The sequence below is a fragment of the Condylura cristata genome, unplaced genomic scaffold (assembly GCF_000260355.1).
Source record: "Condylura cristata isolate star-nosed mole 26May11 unplaced genomic scaffold, ConCri1.0 scaffold00020, whole genome shotgun sequence".
NCBI lineage: Eukaryota > Metazoa > Chordata > Mammalia > Eulipotyphla > Talpidae > Condylura > Condylura cristata.
In genome coordinates, this window is record NW_004567121.1 from 1,139,338 (window position 1) to 1,159,656 (window position 20,319).

The 20,319-nt window shown below is 42.4% G+C and overlaps 1 protein-coding gene across 2 annotated transcripts in view; it reads right to left on the reverse strand.

Moving 5' to 3' along the window:
- MERTK (MER proto-oncogene, tyrosine kinase) overlaps window positions 1–19,174 on the reverse strand; it is a 69,579-nt gene extending 50,405 nt beyond the window's left edge. Inside the window, exons 1-3 of one of the 2 annotated variants that reach the window (XM_004686110.2) lie at window positions 18,766–19,174; window positions 10,767–10,867; window positions 8,520–8,693 (exon numbers count right to left, since the gene is read on the reverse strand). In XM_004686110.2, the coding sequence (XP_004686167.1) occupies window positions 8,520–8,693; window positions 10,767–10,867; window positions 18,766–18,887 (397 nt within the window). In that variant the 5' untranslated portion in view covers window positions 18,888–19,174. The remainder of the gene's footprint in view (window positions 1–8,519; window positions 8,694–10,766; window positions 10,868–18,765) is intronic. The other variant, XM_012727653.1, reaches the window with a different exon arrangement.
- Between the last annotated feature and the right edge of the window lie 1,145 nt (window positions 19,175–20,319).

The following is a 20,319-nucleotide window of genomic DNA, read 5'->3' on the forward strand; positions in this document are numbered from 1 at the left end:
TGTGTGTGTGTGTGTGTGTGTGTGTGTATAAAGATTTATTTATTTATGCAATTAGGGCCCACCCTTGGAAAGTCCTGTAATGTTGAAAGTGAAACTGCTTATCACAGGCATGATTTTAAGGGAAACGGGAAGTCATATTTCCTCTCTGTGTTCCTTTCAAAGAGTACACAAAGTCAGGAAAACAACGAGTAGCAAATTCCCTAGCACAAGGCACGAAGTCAGAACTGTCCCCAGTAGTCACACCACTATTACTGGAGTTCTCACCGGGGCTGAGGTGTTAATAGGGATAGGGATGTCACCCGGCTTAGGGATGTCAGCAGAGAGAAGTGGAAACCAGTACAAACCAAAGTTAATATTCACCAAAACTAGACGGGCACTTAAGGTCAAATATAGCCTTCCATGCTTGATGCACTCAATTGCCCTTTTTAGGTTAACGGCACCAGTTTCTCAACTGAAAACTCAGTTATAACCCTGGATTGGCGATAACAGCAGGTGTGCGCTAGGAAAGATTCCTCCCTCTTTTTTGTTTTCCCTCTGGATAGTTGATAACTGTCTGACTGGAATAGACCTTGAAGTTTTATAGCCCAAACTCTTGTGGCTTTCCAGGGAGAAAATCATCCACCCCCTCAAAGTCTCCACCTTCCACCCACTATCTCCACTATCACCCCTGCTTCCGTGGGTCCCCGAGCTGCACACTTTTTCCGTGGACCAACCCCTTTCTCCATTACATCTCACTTGACTCCTTGTGATGCTTCATGCCCCTCTTGCTTGGTCTGCTGCCAAAAGGCCTCTTTTAGAGAGCGCCTCTGATACAAGATCTGAAAGATATTTTAAGAACATTCAGTAACAGGATGTTCCCTTGAGAGAAGAACCTTCAGAATCACCGAGAAAGCAACTTCTAGGAGTATCGTTAGCCCAGTTTTTTGAGTTTTGGACTAAGCAATCCTATTCATTTTTTTTTTTTTTTTTTTTTTTTTTGGTCTCAGTGTCCATCTTCCTACCCAAAGAGGAGGTAACAATGAGAAGAATAGCCTGTGTGACCGAAGGAGATTATTAACTGTGAACTCACTCTCCGTCCTGAGTTCACTTGTTTAATCAACAAATATTTACTGAGGACTTACTACATGCCAGACATTTTTCCAGGATCTTGGAAACATACCCATGAATAAAACAAAATTCTTGCCCTTGTAGAATTCACATTTTGATGGAAGGAAGTAGCAAGAAATAATGACCTTAATTAATAAGTAAACTGCATGCTTGAAGAGAGGTTGATTAGTACTAGGGAAAAAAACAGAAGAAGTACAGATGGCCTGGTATGGCTGGGATGTAGGCTGTAATTTTAATATGAGGGTTATAGATTGCTTCTAGAGAAATGGGCTTAGGAAAACTTGGGATGAGGTGAGAGGCTGAGCCAAGTGGATGGGCTTTTGCTTTTTCCTCCGAGTGGGGTGGGAGCTTGAAGAAAGCGGATGTGATGCTGCTTGTGATTTGTGGGGATTGCTCCAGCTGCCATCTTAGAGACTAATGCTTAAGCAAGCGGATCCCTTAATCACTCCACATTTTTTCTTAATCTGTATAGTCGGTACTAATAATGTATCATTGTCTAACTATAACACATCTTGTTATGAGGTTCAAATTAATCTTTGCCAAAATTACTGTGAGAAGTATGAGTTAAAATAGTTATTATTGGTAACATTTTTATTACAATGGATATTAGCAAATATATCCGATTAACACAAACTAGCTGAGCTATTTTCTAAATGAAGACTAAAATATAAAATGAGCACCTTTTAAAATAAAACAGAAAGTTCAGCATAAGTCCAACATTGGTAGTAGAAGGATAGCTCAAAATTAACAATGTATTCACTGCATATAAAAATAACAAAAAAGAAATGCACTGGACTATGGTGATGACACATGGGTGATGGGAAGCCCAAGAGGATTGGAACTGAGATGGAAAAAATCACAAAATGATGTAAAAATAAACTATTACCATTATTATATAAAAAAAATTGTAAACCATTTGATAGGTTGTCTTGTACTGAAAGCTTTATATTCACTATTTCACTGACTCCTTATAAGTGTCCTTTGAAGTATTATTATCCCTATTTCCCCCATTATTATCCCTACTTTTATAAAGAAGTAGCCTGGGGGCACAAAATGGGGACGTCTATATATAAACCAAGTGAACTTAACCACGCCCTCATTAAACACCGCACATTAACGCTTCTTGCAGTTCTGGTCTTCGGTTTGAAATTTGCCTATAACAAAGTGCTCCGTTTAAAAATAACTACAACAACTTGTTCTGAAGTAATTTCCAGTTCACAAATAGTTGCAGAAATTTTTTAGAGGCCCTGGCATCCTTCATCCAACTTCCCCTGTGATAACATCTTACATAGTCACAGCACAATGGTCAATACCAGGAAAGTGACTTAGGCACAAGGTACAGAGGTACATATAACTAAACTATATATTCATAACTATATAACAAAATATATAACTATAAATATGTATAACTAAAAATATATTCATATTTCATCAGGTCTTTTTTCTTTCACTTTATTTTGAGGTGGAGAGGAATGTCAGTTCTTTGAAATTTTATTATAAATACCTATTTGTGGAGGCAAATATAGAACCGTTTTATCACAAAAAGGCACTCCCTCAGGCTAATCTTTTTAGGAACATCCTACCCTGAAAGCAATCCCTCACAGGGCTCATCTGTTCACCATCACCATAACTTAGTCATTTTGAGAATGTCCTTTAAATGGAATCATATAGCATGCAACCTTTGAGATTGGTGTTGTTGACTCAGAGTAATGTCCTTAAACAAAGTATTTCTTTGCTCATGTCTCATAAAAGACAACTCTTACATCACAGGGAAAAAAAAAAAACTGGCATCAGGAGGGAAAAATGTCTGACCTTCCGGTTCATTCTGTGTTTTACTCCAAGCAGTCTCAACAGTCAGGGCTTCATTGGAATTGCTGCTTTCCTTAGCATTTGTTTAGTGGAAGGGATGAAAAAGGGATCACTATCAAGACAGAATGGTGTCTTCTTGCCAATAGTCCTGACATCACATCAGTTTGTGCTGTGCAGTTTGGGCACAGAGCCCCCAAAGGCATCTTGGGTCACACTGACCACAGTATCTCGTTCCCCAAATATTAACTCCTGGGAGTGCTCAGGTATCAGGGAAATATAGTCTCCAAACCATAGAGATTACAGACTGCAGGGAACTTTATGGGTGTCTTTTCAAAATAACAACGTTATTAAGCTTTTTAGAAAAAAGGAGGTGGAACCCTTTCCAATTAGTCTTTTGAGATCAACAATATACTAATACCAAAATGTCACTACAAAAACAGAATTACCAACCAATTTCTCTCATGAACACTGTATACTAAGGAATTTGACTGACTTTTGTCCCTTTTGATTTCCTAAGTGACAGGTGTGGCTGTGTTGTGCCTAAGGAGGTGACTCACGATGGGTCCCTAGATAACTGCAGTATGGGGGCCTGTTACCAGAATGACCAACCATGTCATTGGTGGGTGGGGTTTTGAGCCATGGGATAGTATCCTGACTTCCTGACCTCTAGGGAAGGTACAGAAGTCTGAGGATTGTAATCAGTTGCATGGCCAATAATTTAGTCAATGAAATCCCAATAAAAACCGTGGACCCCGAATCTCAGTAGTTTCCTGTCCCATGAGCACCAGGATGATGTAATGTACCCCAATTCTGTGAGAAGAGGGCATGGAAACATGCGTATTCTTTGTAATACTATGTATTCCTAATTAGAGCCCTTTCTTGAGTTCTGTGAATTATTCTCCCAAATTATAGAAATAGAGAGGGGACCCTTCAAATTTACAGCCTGTCCATAAGAAGTGCATGTGACACTGACTGCTGCCCTTGACTGGCAGAAGTAGTTTTGTGGCAGACTTTGTCCTTAAGCTATGAAGTCTGCACTGACTGTGGGTATTTAGTACAGACTTCATTGTCGTATACTTGGCATATGGTGAAACAGAATAGGCATGCATGCAAAAATCATTAACTATATATCAGTAAAATGAATCATGATGAAATAGTTTATCTCAGGGATACAAACCTGCTTTAGTATTTGAAAATCAAGATAATGTACTTTGCCATAGTAAGAGAATAATGGAGAAAAGCCATATGATCATCTCAGAAAATGCAGTTTCAAATTTTCAGCCAAGTGGGAGTACAAGAAACTTCTTCAATCTGATAATGGGCATCTACAAAAAAACCTATGGTTAATAACATATGTGGTGATCGGAACAGAAATAGCCATGTGTGCCACTTTTACAGTACTATAGTTCTGGCCCGTGAAAGAAGGAAAGGAACAGAGATGAAAAGATAAGGATTGGATAGGTAAAAGTAAATTTGTAAGTGACAATACTGCAGATGACATTACTGTCTACACAGAAAATTCAAGGAATCTGTAGCAGCACCAAACACTCTTAGAACTAATAAATGAGTTTAACATACAGAAATCCATTTATTTTCTATATAGTAATAGTAAACAATTGGGAAATAAAGTCAATATGCTATTTACCAGCTTTAGAAACATAAACTCTTAAAAATAAATTTAACAAGGGGCATATCAGACCCTATTTTGAAAACTATGGAAAATTGCTAAGAGATTAAAATAAATGGAGGGAATGCACCTATTGATTGGTCCCAATACCAGTAAGATGGTTTTGCTCACTAAATTGTTCTATAAATCAAACAACTGCAGCAAAATCATAGCAGATTTTCTGGAAAAATTTTCAAGTTGATTCTAGGATTAATATGGAAATAGGCAAACGATCGAAGTGATGCTTCACCAAAACAGGATAATGAGAGGTAAAAACACAAACAGGATAAAGATGGTAAAAATCCTTTCTACATTTAATCTAAAAGCAGATATCAGGGAAATAAAATGCCAATTAAAACCATTTCATATCCATTAAAATGTCTGAAATTCAAAAGCTTGACCATATAAACGTTGGGAAGAATGTGATGGAACAACTAGAACTCTCACCCACTGTTGCTCAGAACATGATGTGGCAGGTATAGCCACTTTGGAACAGTTTGGTGGTTTCTTTAAAAGTTAAACATATGGCCCTCCCTGGTGGTGCAGCGGGTTAAAGCACTGCACTAAGAAGCTTAAGCCACTTCCACATGAGTTTGATCCCTGCCTGCCCCGGAAGAGATCCACATGGTGTGGCAAACCTCTCCTGACCAACCCACTGCTCCCCTCAGCTGTGTACTTCATCGATCTGCCTGTTCTGCTCCCCACTCTGTCTCTGGTGAAGCCTCTCGCCGCCCCTGAGCCTCTGGCCTGTACCCCAGTTCTGTATGCACAAATAAATAATTTTTTTTTTACTGTTTAAAGTTTTTTTTTTATTTTACAAAAGTTTATTTTTACATCATTTTGTATATTTTTTTTCCATCTCAATTGTAATCCCCGTGGGTTTCCCATCACCAAGTCACCCGTGTGCCATCACCATAATCCCGTGCATTTCCCTCCCCACAAATAAATAAATCTTAAAAAAAAAAAAAAGTTAAACATACATCTAGCACATAACTCAGCAGTTCCTTTCCCAGTTTTTTATCCAAGATGGAATAAAAATATACATCCTCTAAAAGACCTGCACACAAAATTCTCATAGATGCTTTACTGATAATAGCCAACAGCCATGAATACCCCAGATGTTCACCAAACAAATGGATCAACAAAATGTAGCACATTCATACAATAGAGTACTATCAGCAACAAAAAAATCATGTACTATTGATGTGCAAAACATAGGCAAATCTTAAAAACATATTGATTGAAAGAAGAATGACGCACACACACAAAAACATACACTTTATGCTTCCACTTACTTTAAGTTCAAAAAATGACAAAACTAACCTAGGGTGATGATGTCAGAACAGGGTGACTGAGAGGTGGTGACTGGGAAGAAGAGAGCATGAGGGAACTTTCCGAGAAGCCAACAATATTCTGTATCTTGATTAAGACAGGGTTACATGGTTTGGTGTCCACATAAATCAAAACTCGTTGAATTGTGTCTTTTAATTTCTCTGCACTTAATTATATGTCAATTTTGCTGCAGTGAAAAAAATCTTTATGAGACTTTAGAACAACTCAACTCTAGGGAGTGGACAGTACATTTTTTAAATTGACTTTGAGAGACAAGCCACTGATTAGCGATCGACTCCTTGGAGAAACTCAAAGAAAGCTCAGATGAAGCCAGAGAAAACCAAAATATTCCTAAGTATTCCTCCTGGGGTAGGGGATAGAAAAGTGAGGTAGAGAGAATACCCTGTGGCATTCACTTGCTGATTCATTCTTGCCATAAATCTTTAGTGAGGATTGTGAGTCAGGCGCTGCCTTGGGAGAGACAAAGTCCTTGTCTGTATTGAGTATATATTCTCTAAGTCAGACAAGACTAAACAAAACCAGGGTAATTACTGGCCATGATGTGTGTGACACAGGCAGTCTATGTGAACACGTGGCTTAAAGTCAATCAAAGAGTGGGAAGAACAGTCAAGAACGACCGGGAGGATCTCTGGGAAGAAGTGATAGTATGTCGAGGGACAAAGAGCAGATGGAAACATTTCCAGACAGACACCATAAGGAGGCGTGCAAAGGTCTGGAGGTAAAAAGAAGGGCTGTGTCTGAGGAATCAGGGGGAAGACAGGGTGACTGGTGCTCACTACGCAGGGAGGAGAGAGTAGAATGGGTTAGGCTGGAGAGGTGGGCAGGATCCAGGGCAAGCAGGGCCCATAAACAGGGGCAGAGGACTCTGATGTTCGTCTAAGGCAACAGGAGCAATTGATGGGTTTCCAGCAGGTAGGTGATAAGAGGAGGATGGAGCAGCAAGGACAAGGCTGGAAGTAGCTGCAGCGAGACTGGCAGGAACCGCCAGTGTCAGGCACCAGGGCATTGCAGCATAGCTGCAGAAAAGACGGATTTCAGCTAGACCGCAGAAGCAGAACTGATAGAACTTGCTGAAGCAATCAATGCGAAAAATGAGAACAAGGAAGGGTCCATATTGACTAAGATGGGGAATTCTAGGGTGGAGCAAACCTGGGAGAGTTTCTAACATGGATGGAGCTGGAAGTGATAATGCTCAGTGAAATAAGTCAGAAGGAAAAAGGAAAATATTGAATGGTTTCACTTATAAGAGGAATGTAAGAGAAGCAAATAAGACATAGGGGGAAAACTGTATTGCTATTACAATACAAAACGAAATAAAAACAGACAATTATACACCAGACATCTCCTACAGGAGAGGAGGAGGGAAAGGGATGGAAGGAGAAATGGAGAAATGTGTGGGCTTGTGGTGATGACGCTCAGGCGAATTTGGGGAGGGGAGAAGTAAATACTGTGTTATAATTAACAACAATGTAAACAGATATAAAAATTAATAAATGTAATTAAAATAGAAACATATGGTTCTAGTTATTGCATTATGAAATGGTAAAAATCTTGCTGTAAGTATAATAAAACTGTATCATTATATATTTTTCAAAAATAAAAGCAAGAGTTTCATTTTAAGATGCCTAAGTACCCGGCAAATAGAAATGCCTATAAGGTGATTGTACACGTGAGCCTTAAACTCAGGAGAGCCATCTGGGCTGGAGACACAAAGTTTGAGGTCATCTTTATATAGACAACCTTTGAAGCCCAAGGAGCTCTCAGCAGGGGGAAGGGTGGGGAGTGGGTCTCAGAGTAAAAATAAGTAGGTTCAAGGCTGAGCCCTACAGTACCCCCACATTCAAAATTCCTGTAAGGGCAGAGAACTTAGGTAGGAAGAAAGCAGGGAAGACAGTGTCCCCTGTATTCTCAAAGCTTCAAACAGTTGCTGACAAACAGTAGTCCCTTATAACCCATTTGTTGGATACAAGAAAAAAAAGGAAGGATTCGTGGGGTAGGTAACCTTGCCAGATGTTTATTGCTAAAAATCACAAGGAGAGGAGCCGAAGAGAAGCCAATTGGCTTCAGCAGCCCAGGAAACATCATAGTGTTGTCTCTAAGTACACAGCCAGGGGAGGGTTGGAGAAAAGCCAGGTGCTCCCACTGGACTGGCATCAAGATGACCACTGGCTGCCCATGCAGCTACGATCCCACAATGACTCACTCTCCCCACAACAGTACTATGACAATGCAGTTTCCTTGCTGTTAAACCTCATTGAGGGCTTCACCTCAATGGTGCCCGAAGCTCGAGAGGCGTCAGCCCAGCAGGTCACAGCTGCAGTGGGATGTGTGAGTGAACTCAGGGCTCCAGGATTCTGGCTACTTGACCAACTTGACCCTAGACCCTCAGGGGTACTCTTTGACTTCCACAGGCCAGCCTGTGACCTCTCACCTGAGAGTCCGACCTGGATTCCCCTGTACTTGGCTCTAATCCTCACCACTACACCTATGTTTTTATCCTTCTCCACTCCCTGATGCTGGTACCAACTTTGAATCGCCTGATATTAGAGTGAAAACAATAAATCAGCACACAAATGAGACTTACCAGGAACAGTTAGAATGGAGGGAGATTTTTCAGGCTGGTCGTTGATACGACTGCTGTTTTGCACCCAGAAAATATTGATGGGTTCAGGAGGGCCCACAGCCTGACAGGTGAGGTTAAAGGCTGTGTTTCTGGTGACATTCATGCTCTCAGGCTGCCTGATAAAATGAGGAAGTCCTGCAGAGAAAGAGTTAAGTGAAAGAATGTTTTTTACCCACAAGCAAAAGCAAAGCCCTACTGTGGAATGGAAAGTGAACTTGAACTTGGCATTAGGAAATTGCTTCGATATCACCTCCTGAAAGCAGAGTAAGAGAGAAGTCAGAAGCTCACTCTGAGCTATCTAGCCCCAGCTGGCTTTTTAGGACACTCTCCCAAAGGGGTGGTTTTACCAGAACTGGTTTTACCAGACGGGAGGCCTGGCAGTTCTGAAATCAGGTATTTCTCAAACCCTCGGGATGTGTTGACAGATTTTCAATATTTCTCACCAAAATAAACAGCAAAAACAATGTTGCAGAATAGGTCTGCCCATTTTTTGAGGACAGCCTATTATGTGTCAGATTTGAGGTGGATGATAATGAATTTTAAGGTCTTGATAGCTATGTTGGGCTTGAACACTTTTCAAAGCACATTCTGATCAACAGTACAAGCACAGTAACGTAGTTTCACAGTTATAACACTAAAATCAGAGCCACACAGATGGAAATTTCCAAATATCTCAGAGAAAGTCAGTACTTATTTGGAGCATGTACCTAAATTTTAACAGGCCAACCTAATTGTCCTGTTACTTAAACTGTATTCTTTTGGGGTTGGAAACTCACACTTCTGGTTCCAGCAGGAATGACGTGGGAGGGGTAAAATAGGATTCTTTTTCCTGTTTCAAAGTTTTGAATAACTCTATTTGAACCTACAGTATTGTTGCATTTTTCTGGAATTCTGACAAGTGAACTGTCTTCTAAATACTTCTTACAGATTAGCATTGTGAATGTAGGAGCCCTCCCCTATCCTCTGGCCATGCTGGCAAACCCAGAGGAACTAGCTGTGCAAGCTGGGATGGGCCTAGCAGGCTCTGACAGAGGCTCCTCTGAGGGGCCTCCCTCCCTCAGGCTTGTTTTACTCCAGGAGTGTTAATAGGTATCAGCATTTATGGGTATCAAGTTCTGTTTCTAGCTGAGGATTCTTTTAATAGGTGAGGATTCTTTTAGCTGAACGTCACTGAAAAGTGTACCACTTACTTTCAAGTCTGTGAGGAGAAATTAGAAGAGAAATGACAAGGATGCAGGTGCTCGGGCTTGAGGGGAGTGACCACTTTGGGGTGGGAATAAAGGTCTCCCCTTTAGGAAGCCTTTCTAGGCAGGCCCTGCCTTTGCAAACCCAGGCCCAGGGAGTCACTTCCCAGACCAGGGTTCATCTAGTCTGGCTCCCCCGTATATCAGCACATATTTCCCACTCAAGTTCAAGTTCTTCCAGAACAGAACTGCCTTCTCCTCACCAGGGGTCCCACTTCTCACTCCCCACTGAGCCTAGCTCTTGTCACCCCATGGACCAGCACTGAAACACACGCCTGGTCAATCCTAGGGCTGAAAATCCTACACTGAGCTGCTGAGCTTTACTACCTAAAGTCTAAAAAGAAAACTGCCTTGTGAATTTTCTGTGTTTATGGATTTGCAGAGTTTGCAAAGGAAAAATACCCCATCTCCCTGGTTTCACTGTCCACATATGAAAGACAGGAAAGGATGCTGAGTAATAAGTAATAAGCAAATTGCCATGTGACCAAATGAGTGCTACCCAGTGCCAGCTCTGAGAACTGCTTCCTAGAAACAAAGTACAGCTTAAAAAAAAATGTATATTTCACACCATTCTTCATTTTTTTGTACAGTGTGTGCTTTCTCTTCTCAGGTATAGTCCCCATAGAATTTCTACCACCAGTTCACCCATGCCCCATCGCCATAGTCCCTTGTGTTCTTCCCACCCATTGTGTTCTCCCTCCTCCTCCCCTGCAGAATGTCTCTGATTTGTTTATTTTTATTATAAGTAACCTGAAGTATCCTAAGCCTCATGCTTAGGATAGAGTTAATACTCTGAGAATGGAAATTATTTCACTACTACCTAAAGTCTAAAAAGAAAATTGCCTTGTGAATTTTCAGTGTTTATGGATTTGTATACAGGGTTTGCATACAGTTTAACATGGGAAAGCCTAACTCGAGAGTGTCATACACTAAACAAACAGCCCAGTGGGGCCCCTCGACTTACCTTGCACCTCGATGTAGATGGGATCGGACACAATCTCTTCATCATTTATTTTCATCTTGCAGATATATGACCCATTGTCTGAACGCTGCACGTTGGTTATGCTTCAGAGAAAACACAAAAAGATATTTACAGTGATTAATTACCTACAATATTTTCATGCAAGAACAGAACTTTCTTCAGCTTTGTCAGGCTGTAATTGTTAGTCTTATATGTCAACATGGCAAGGGCTTGGTATCCAGGTATTTGGTTGAACATACTAGATGTTCTATGAAGGTATTTTTCAGACGTAACTAACCAGCAGATGCTGAGCAAAGCCACTAATCCTCTATAACATGGGTGGGCCTCATCCAGTCAGTTGCAGGCCTTCTAAGCAATGACTGAGGTGCTCCTGGGAAGAGGAAATTCTGCCTCCAACCGCTTTGGGACTCAAGGCTGCAACATAAACTCTTCCTTGGCTCTCTAGCTGGCAACCTTCAGATTTCAGCTTTGTCAGCTCTCACTATCACAGTCACCAATTCCTCAAAATAAAGTCTCTCAATACAGACATATCAATAGATCTAATCTCTTAATAGTTCTGTTTTTTTGTGAAGATGCATATGCTGATGCTACCACTTTTCTTGATTTCCAAAGTAGATTCTATCCCAGGGGCCGAATTACTGTCCCCTGAAGGCTTTTTGTAAATCTGTGGAGTTGTCTTGAGTGATCAAACAGGAAGTTCATGCGAAACCTGTACCCAGCCAAGGCCTTGTGGGAAAGGTCTCTTATCGAAGAGGGGCACTTGGAAATGCTCTCCAACAGAGGATACCTTCATTGACCCAAAGGCACTGGGTTTCCTATGCTTATCAGATGTAGCAAAGCAAACCACAGCTAGAGGGAAATGAAGAAGTGTACAAAATGGCAGTTCTCCTTCCCTTTCTGGCACTTTGCTCCCAGACACAACTTATATCCCAAAGCACAATAAGCCCCTCCCTCAACCTGGCAAGGGCTGAGGCTTGTGGCTTCCTTGCCAGGAAGCTGGCAAGGTCAGAAGGGGCCTGGCCTGGCTCCGGGGCTAACACAGCAGACACAAGGCAGCAAGGGCCCCCAGGCCTCAAAGAGTCACATTTCTCCTAGGTCGAATGCAGAGCTTCAGAACAAACACTGAACATTGTAAATACAACGTCTCCCCAACAATACTAATCCCTATTAGCCTGTGACAAACAGAGTACTAAAGTATGTATCAGGAACTGTACCCACCACAACTGTGGGGCAATGCTTCAGGGGTCCTTCTCTCTTATTGTTCCTTGGCCCCAGCAATGTGCCTTTCTGAGTGATACTCCACTCACTCAGAACACTCCCCTATCCTCACATTCCTGTGTAGGAATGGTATAATTCTGGACTGTCCCCAGAGGGCAAATGAATGTGTGCTGAGAAAGAGCCCAGGGGCCAAGGAAAGGTCAGGTAAATGTTTAGGATACGAGGCGAAGGTCACCTGGGATCAAAAACTGTGGGGAGGGAAATGCACTGGACTTTGGTGATGGCACACCGGTGTTTTGGTGATGGAAGCCTAAGGGGATTACAACTGGGATGGAAAAATGCACAAAATGATGTAAATATATATATATATATATGTATGTATGTATGTATGTATGTATGTATGTATATATAAATATATATTTACAATGAAAAGAAAAAAAAAAGAGTTGAAGGTCACCAATGCTCAAGGTCACCAGGAGAAGATGGAAACAGACCTCACAGTATAAATGTCTCCAAGTAATTTTTCAAAAGATTAAATGTGGGTCTGCCATAAAACCCAAAAATTCTGCTTCTAGGTATCTACTCAAAGAATACAAAAGCACTAATTTAAAAGGAAACTTACATTTCTATGTTTATTGCAGCACTGCAATAAAAAAATTATTTATTTTTTACATTCTTCCACATTTTGTACATTTTTTCACCTTTTAATCCCTGTGATGTCCCACCACCAGTTCACCTGTGTGCTGTTACAATAGTTCCTCCCATGCACTCTCCACCCCAGTTTTGATCCCATTCCCCCCTCTACCCCTGTAAAATGCTTCTGTTTATAGCTATTCACAGTTTTCGTTTTTACTTCATTACAATTTTTTTTCCCCCTGACCCTTAAGCTCCTGCTATGAGTGAAACCATCTGGTATTTTTCTTTTTCTTTCTATTGCAGCACTATTTGAATGGTCAAGCTATGAAAACATCCTAAGTGCCTGAAAAGAGATAAGTAAATCAAGTTGTGGCCTATATACACAATGGAATACTACTCAGAAAAGATAAACTTGTGTTATTTGTGGCAACCTAGGTAAGGGAAGGGCTTATACTACATGAAGTAAAGCAGAGAAGAAAGATAAATATCGATGGTTTCACTTATAGGTCTGACCCAAGGGCCAGAAAAAAATCAGACTTCTAAACCAACCTTTGAACTGATCATAGAAGTGAGCAATCCAGAGAGGGAGAGGAGAGTAAAGGAAAAAGCCAGGGTGGGAGAGAGCACAATGGGTAATAATGGTGGAGGACTCTGGGTGCTCTGGTGGGGAGTGTGCTATGGGGACCCCCTGAAGACGGAGAGCCTAAGCTTCCAGAACCCTTGCAACTATGTAAACCAGTGGTACTTCTGTTAAAAAAGTCTCCCAATAAAGAACCACCTAACTTTTCTCTAAGTCCCTGTTGTCATGGGAACATGAAGGGGCCAAAGAACAGGGGCAGAAATACATGTGCAGGCTGGCGCCCAGCCCATCTAGCAGCTACCTGGTGGTTTTCAGGAGCTCCTGAAAGAATACACACAACTGACCTGTCTAGTCTTTGCTTTTCCATGGGAAACCAATGCCACTTGAGAGGAGTTCTCTCTCTCTATTCCCTAACTTCACTGTAGAAGGGGCATCGTTATCATGTAGCAAGGCCCAGGGATTCAGCAGAGTGGATGAGATCTGACAAGCTCAGACCAGAGCCTTTGAAGACCCAGCTCTGTCTGGAGGCCTGGACTCTGGCATGCTTGCTGTACACTTGGGGATGCAGGAGGCAGAAAGAAAGCGAAGGCCAGAGACCAAAGAGGGATGTGGGCACAGGCACAGAAGGGGAGCGAAGATACAAAGCTCACTGGTGCAGAGGCCAGGGAACCTGAGAAGTGGTCAGGCACAAATGCTGGTTAGCAGCACACCTTGGGCTGTAGGCAGGCCACACAAAAAGGCCAGGAGCACCTGAAATCAATCAGCAAGGGACGTGCTGGCAGTCAGGAGAGTTTAGGGAAGACTGAGTGACTGAAACTTTAAAGATTAAGCTGAGCAAGAAAACTGCTAAATTCAGGAAAATCAAAAAGGTCTAAAGAAGTAAAATGTAATTACGGTATGCTTTATTATTCAGCTGGAAATAGCATTTAAATAGTCATGATAATGTGAACCCCAGGCACTGATTTAACCACATCTGTAACACAACATGGAGACATACACACAACTCATATGGAATTAAATATCTCTAGAAAGGTACCTAAGAAATGTGTAACCCCAGCTCCCTATTGAAAAAGAGCTGGGTATTGGAAAGGGAGAAACTTTTTGAGCATTTGGCATTTTAAAAAAAAATTTATTTATTTATGCATACAGAGCTGAGGTACAAGCCAGAGGTGCAGGGGCGGTGAGAGGCATCACCAGAGACAGAGTGGGGAGTAGAACAGGCAGATCGATGAAGTACACTGCTGAGGGGAGCAGCGGGCAGGTCAGGAGAGGTCTGCCGCGCCATGTGGGTCACATCTGGGGATCGAACTCATGCTGAAGTGACTTATAGCTTCTTAGTGCTGTGCTTTAACCCGCTGCGCCACCAGAGAGGGCCCACATTTGGCATATTTTACCTTGTGTACCCTGCTTTAAAAAAAAAAAAAGGAATGAATGTTTCACTTTGGTCCAATACAAAGATCTGAACCAAGGAAGATCAAAGAAACCATACCAACTTAGTCACAGTGTCTAGATAGGAGCCATCGGGACAGAGGTCATGGGCCAAAAGTGGCACAGTCCATCCCCCAGTGCTGCTTGGGCTGGCTTTGCCCCAGGCCACCCACAAGGAGACACAGCCCTCATGCCCAAGTCTACTGGGTTGGTGTATTCAGAATGGTATGTGAGTACCAGCTAAGCACTAGTCTTCTTTAAAAAATTTTTTTAAAAAGAACAGTATTGGGGGCCTTCCCTGGTGGTGCAATGGGTTAGAGTGCAGCACTGCAAGCTAGCTGTAGCTGCTTCAGTGTGAGTTTGATCCCCGGTCCCGGAGGTGACCCACATGGCACAGCAGACCTCTCCTGACCCGCCTGCTGCTCCCCTCAGCAGTGTACTTCGTCAATCAGTCTGTTCTGTTCCCCATCTGTCTCTAGTGAATCCTCTCACCCCACCCTGCACCTCTGGCTTTTACCCCAGTTCTGTATGCATAAATAAATCTTTTTTTAAAAAAAAAAATGGATACCTCCATTTACAAATGATCGCAGAAAGGAGAATGCAGATTCCTGAGGGTAGCATGTAAAGGGGAATGGAAGTTAATGTTTAATGGGTACAGGTTCAGTTTGGAGTGATAAGTACGCTCTGCAGAAGAGTGGTGGTGATGGCTACACAGCAATATGAATGTAGTGAATGGCACTTACCTGTAGACTCAAGAAGGGCTAAAATGGTAAACCTGAAGTTATGTATTTTGTACCACACATAAAAAGGGATGATAAAAAAGTTCTTGAAAGAAATACAGAAACTCACTGGTAAGCATCCTACTTCCAGCTGTCACAGTAATTAGAGTGATGGGATCCCAAGGACAACAGGTAGCTGGAGTGCAGGGTCTCTATAAGGTCTGAGCTGAAAGGAAGTCTTCGATGTGTGAAGTAAGTCAGAGTGCCAAGGATCTGCTGGGGATTATATTTTTTTCCAGCTGATGCCTTGGCTAAAGGAATGCTGTCCTTATTTTCTAGATATTTGGCTGATTTTTCAGGCATGGGTCTACTCTGGATCACCAAAAGTTGCAGGATAATAAACAGACCAGAGGCACAAGACAGAGGCACACAGGGCAGGCTGCGGGCCAGGGGCTCAGCACAGAGCAGTACAGGCCCTGTGAGCACGAGCATCTCACATGGACGGAGGGCAGGGTGTGCCTCAAATGGCAGAGCAATTTGGGGACCAAAACTAACCAACTTAACAAATGTATAAAGAAGATCTGCTAAAAAAGTAAAGCCCTGCCAGCTGCTGGAGCCTATGCCAGCATGTAAAGGGCCCTGGGAATCCCTAGATTAAACAGAGGCAAACAACGAGCACTTTCCTTTCACCACAAACCACCCAATAGCACTCTTCAGGGCCTTCTGGCTATGTGAGAGTCAGTTTTTTATTTAGGGGGGGAGTTAGCCTCCCTCATGTTCTGGTCTGATCCCTAGCACCATCCTGCAATGTTTTCCTTGAAGCACCTTCCTGCAACGTCTTCCTTGATAAGGAGCATTTCCAGCTAGGCTGAGAGCTTTCTATACTCTATACCAGTCTTTAGAGGTAAGGCCATCACACAATTATACCTCCTCTAGGGACTTTAGGAAAAGATCTTGATAAAGGGCTCAGGCAAATGGATGTGCTACAGCTCCAGAAACTGATAGCAGGTGTAGATGAGGCAGGTGACTGATTGGAGTGACAAGGATGTCCCAGTTCAGTGACTTAAGTCTGGCCCAGGATGTGTGGCAGCTATCAGGGCATGCAGCCTGAGCCATACCACCCAGAACTAGGGTGAGAGCACAGAGGACAAGGCGGGACTTGGGGGGAGAGTAAATGGTGATATGGATGTTCAGTAGTTATCACCAAACTAGCAATATGAGCACCCAGCCCACTAGCAGGCACTGAGTGCTTCCCACACTTCTTCATGGAAGGTGACTGGCTCCATCAATGATTAACAGCCACCCAAGTTAGATAGGAAAAAAATGTGAATTATTAGCCCAGAAAGGACCCAGCTCAAAAGGGCATCTGGATTGGAAGTGTAATATTAGTTTTCTTCCCCTGTACATGCCCCAAGCCTTGGAATTTTGAAAATAATTTTTAATGTTTTCCCCTATAATTTCATTTGCATTTTCCTATATTAGCTTCTCTTTTACAATAGCAGATTATAGTAGCATATAGCAACCATTAAAATATTTTATGGATTTTTAATAACATAAGAAAACATTCATAATATAATATAGGTGGAACAATATATGTAATCACCTATATAGTAAATTACTAATTTTTTTTCAATAATGTTAAATTTATATATGCTCAGAAAATTTTTTTCAGAGTTATGGGAATAGGGGCCCTAGTTTCCTTCTTTGTACTCGCCTGGAATTTTCCAAGTATTTTGCCTGGTATTTTCCAAGTATCCAGCAAAACACATATATATAGTTGACCCTGGAATAACTCACAAGAGGTGCCAAAGCCCTGCTCAGTTGAAAATCTGTGTATACCTTTTCAGTCCTCCAAAAGTCATCTACTAAGTTATCTATAGATAGATAACTTAAACAATTGAAACATATATTTCGTATGTTATATATATATATATATATTATCATCTACTGTAGTCTTACAATAAAGATGGAGAAGAGGACATGCTATTAAGAAATTCACAAGGTAAAGAAAATACATACAGTACTGTACTGTTTTTATCAGTGTCATATGTTTATGTCTTCAAATCCATGCGTAAGTGGACCCGTGCCATTCAAACCTGTATTGTTCAAGGGGCAACTGTGTCACTATTAAGCTAGTTTTAAAATACACACATATTAAGAAATCAACCCATAGGAAATGAGGGAGTTGTGCTCTTTGCCTTCTCGCGGGGCAAGTCTAAGGCTCGGGGGAAAAATGTTTTATAAAAGGGATTGGGTCACATCTTATGGAAGTATTCACACATTAAACACTAACTGGAGTCCGTAAGCCTGTGGAAACATGGAGGAGGTTTTCTGGAAAGGAAATGTGAAATGATTCACTGACAGACATGGGAAAGCCCCAAGTTTCAGGTCAGAGAAAGGGAGAACGGAGCAGACCTTCAAGGGCTGCAGCCGGAGCGGAGGGGCCATGGATTAGAGGTTCTCACTGCAAATCTGCATGGTTTGGATCTCATTTTGAGCTTTTAGTAATGACAGGTCCACCTAATTCTAAAACTGTACTTGTGGGCTGTCCAACTCAGAAAGAAACAAATAAAACCTCTCCTGACTGAGAAGAAAGAGGAGAGTATGGAGAGACTGAGAAGAAGTGTTGAGGACAGAAGCAGCTGCCTCGGGTCTGGACGACTCTGAAAGGCGATGGCTCCATCCAGGCACAAGGAACCAGCCCAGACCTATGTTCTCGTTTGAATTCTCCACCTCTCCCCTACTCATCCTGCTTGCTCTCACCAAAGTGAAGGGGAATACTTCACCAAACTAGAGAAGGTGTTTCCCCTGGCTTTAGACCCTGTTTTCCAATCCAGTCTGCAATCCCACCGTTTATAGTAGCAGTGGGTACTGGGGTGGGGGGAGACTTGGGGAAGATATATCAAAGGGCAGAGGACTATTTTGCTTTAAAATCTTTGCTTTAAGTGTTAGGTATCTGCTGGACCCTATAGGGGCCAAGATCCGTTGGAAAAGGGGACACCAACACAGACTGTCAGTTATTTTTTTTAAAGATTTATATATTTTTGCATACAGAAATGGGGTACAGGCCAGAGGCACAGGGGCAGTGAGAGGATTCGCCAGAGACAGAGCGGGAGCAGAACAGATGGATGAAGTCCACCGCTGAGGGGAGCAGCGGGCTGGTTAGGAGAGGTCTGCCGCGCCATGTGGGTCACCTTTGGGGTGGGGCTCGAACTCAGTGCTGAATCAGCCCCAGCTTGCTTCACAGTGCTGCACTTTAACCCGCTGTGCCACCAGGAAGGGCCCCAGACTGTTAGTTATTATGGACTAATCCTGCTAACACGGAAAACAAAAGCTCTTCTCTACGTACAAGGCTTTGGCTCTAAGTTAGTAACAGCGGAGCAGAAAAAGGGACACGTACCTGAAGGAAGCGATGACTGTGGTAACTTCAACATCTGTATAAAACTGAGTAACTACATGATGTGCCCCCAGTAATTCCATCCCATCTTTCCACCAAGAAATAGTTGCGAGGTCCTGGTACATACTAGGAATGTTGATTGAGCAATTAAACTTGACATCTTTATGTTCAGAAAGTATTATGTGGCCAACCGTGTGATTAAAGGCGAGAGGCTGCAGGAGCTTTGACCCTGGAGAGGTCAGCCTGGGGAGGGCTGCGTTTCCTGCATAGGCTCCTCCGGGCTGGGCTGGTGACCTCAGCAAGGCAGGCTGGTACCCACGGGTGTGAAGAGGGGGAAATGGTGTATGGTCAGCTTGCCGGCTTCTCGGGAGAAGTCCTGGGGATGATGGGTTGGGCTTGGTTTCGTCTTTCACTTCAGCGATACCTGCAACACAGAACATCTGATGTTTATAAAGCCTTTTTAAATTATATAGTTTCCCAAGTAGGTTTCCAATGTATCAGGCCATGAAAAGAGAGAAGCAGGGCCTCCCCAGTGTCCCAGTGTCCTCAGATAATGTGAGCAAAATTTACATACACACACACACATCTGGACATATATTCTCATTCACAAGTTCACTCTTTTGTTCACATACCACCTTCGAAAGGATGTTTTAGAAATATAATGCCCAACATTAATTTTTTTTAATTGTGACTCATTCAAAGTACTTTACACTCAACTCAACAGCATGGTAGGGGAGGTCAGACTTCTCACTGTCAACTCAGTCAGAAGACTATGCATTGCGAATACAATCAGGCATTCCTTGTTCTGGCAATAACAGGCCACATATACGATGGTGCTCCCCACGACCCCTCATCTAGGCTGGGCATGTAGTCGGCTCTCCCCACCTAGGTTCATGAATATCCCCACGGAGATGTTTGCAAAGAGACAGAATTCCCGAACAACACATTTCTCAGATGGCATCCCTGTCATTGAGCAAGGCTTGACTGTATTTTGCAAAACATGCCACCATCAGAAAGAGACATATTTATCATTCTTGTGCTTCAACATGTCCCAACCCAAGGTGTTGGAGGAATAAAATCAACATGTGCTTAGGTCACCAAGTACAAAACGACTTGGAACTTCCAGTGAAATTCTTGCCTGCTGAAAAGGACTTGGAGTGGTTTTGATTTCACTGCGCCCACAGTATTTCCAAAAATATAGCTGGGCTTTTCACTTTCTCAATGGCCTTTTAAGAGCATACATTCGACGCTGCTTGCTATTTATTCAAACATATTAACCATGAGTGGTGAGACAGGCAGACAGAAGAGACACTGGCCTAGTATTTTGAACATTAGTGACTAGGGGTACAAAGGCACCCTGTCCCTGCTCAAGGCCCTCCTGCCAAGCTCAGGATATCACACCTTCCCAGACCCTAAGTGTGTATTTGCAGGGAGGAGGGTGGGCTCTCCTTAGAGTTGTACCAGATTTATCAAACAGGACACCCAGTTAAACTTGAATTTCAAATAAACAACAGATCATTTTAACTATTTACATCCTGTACATACTTATCTGGAAAC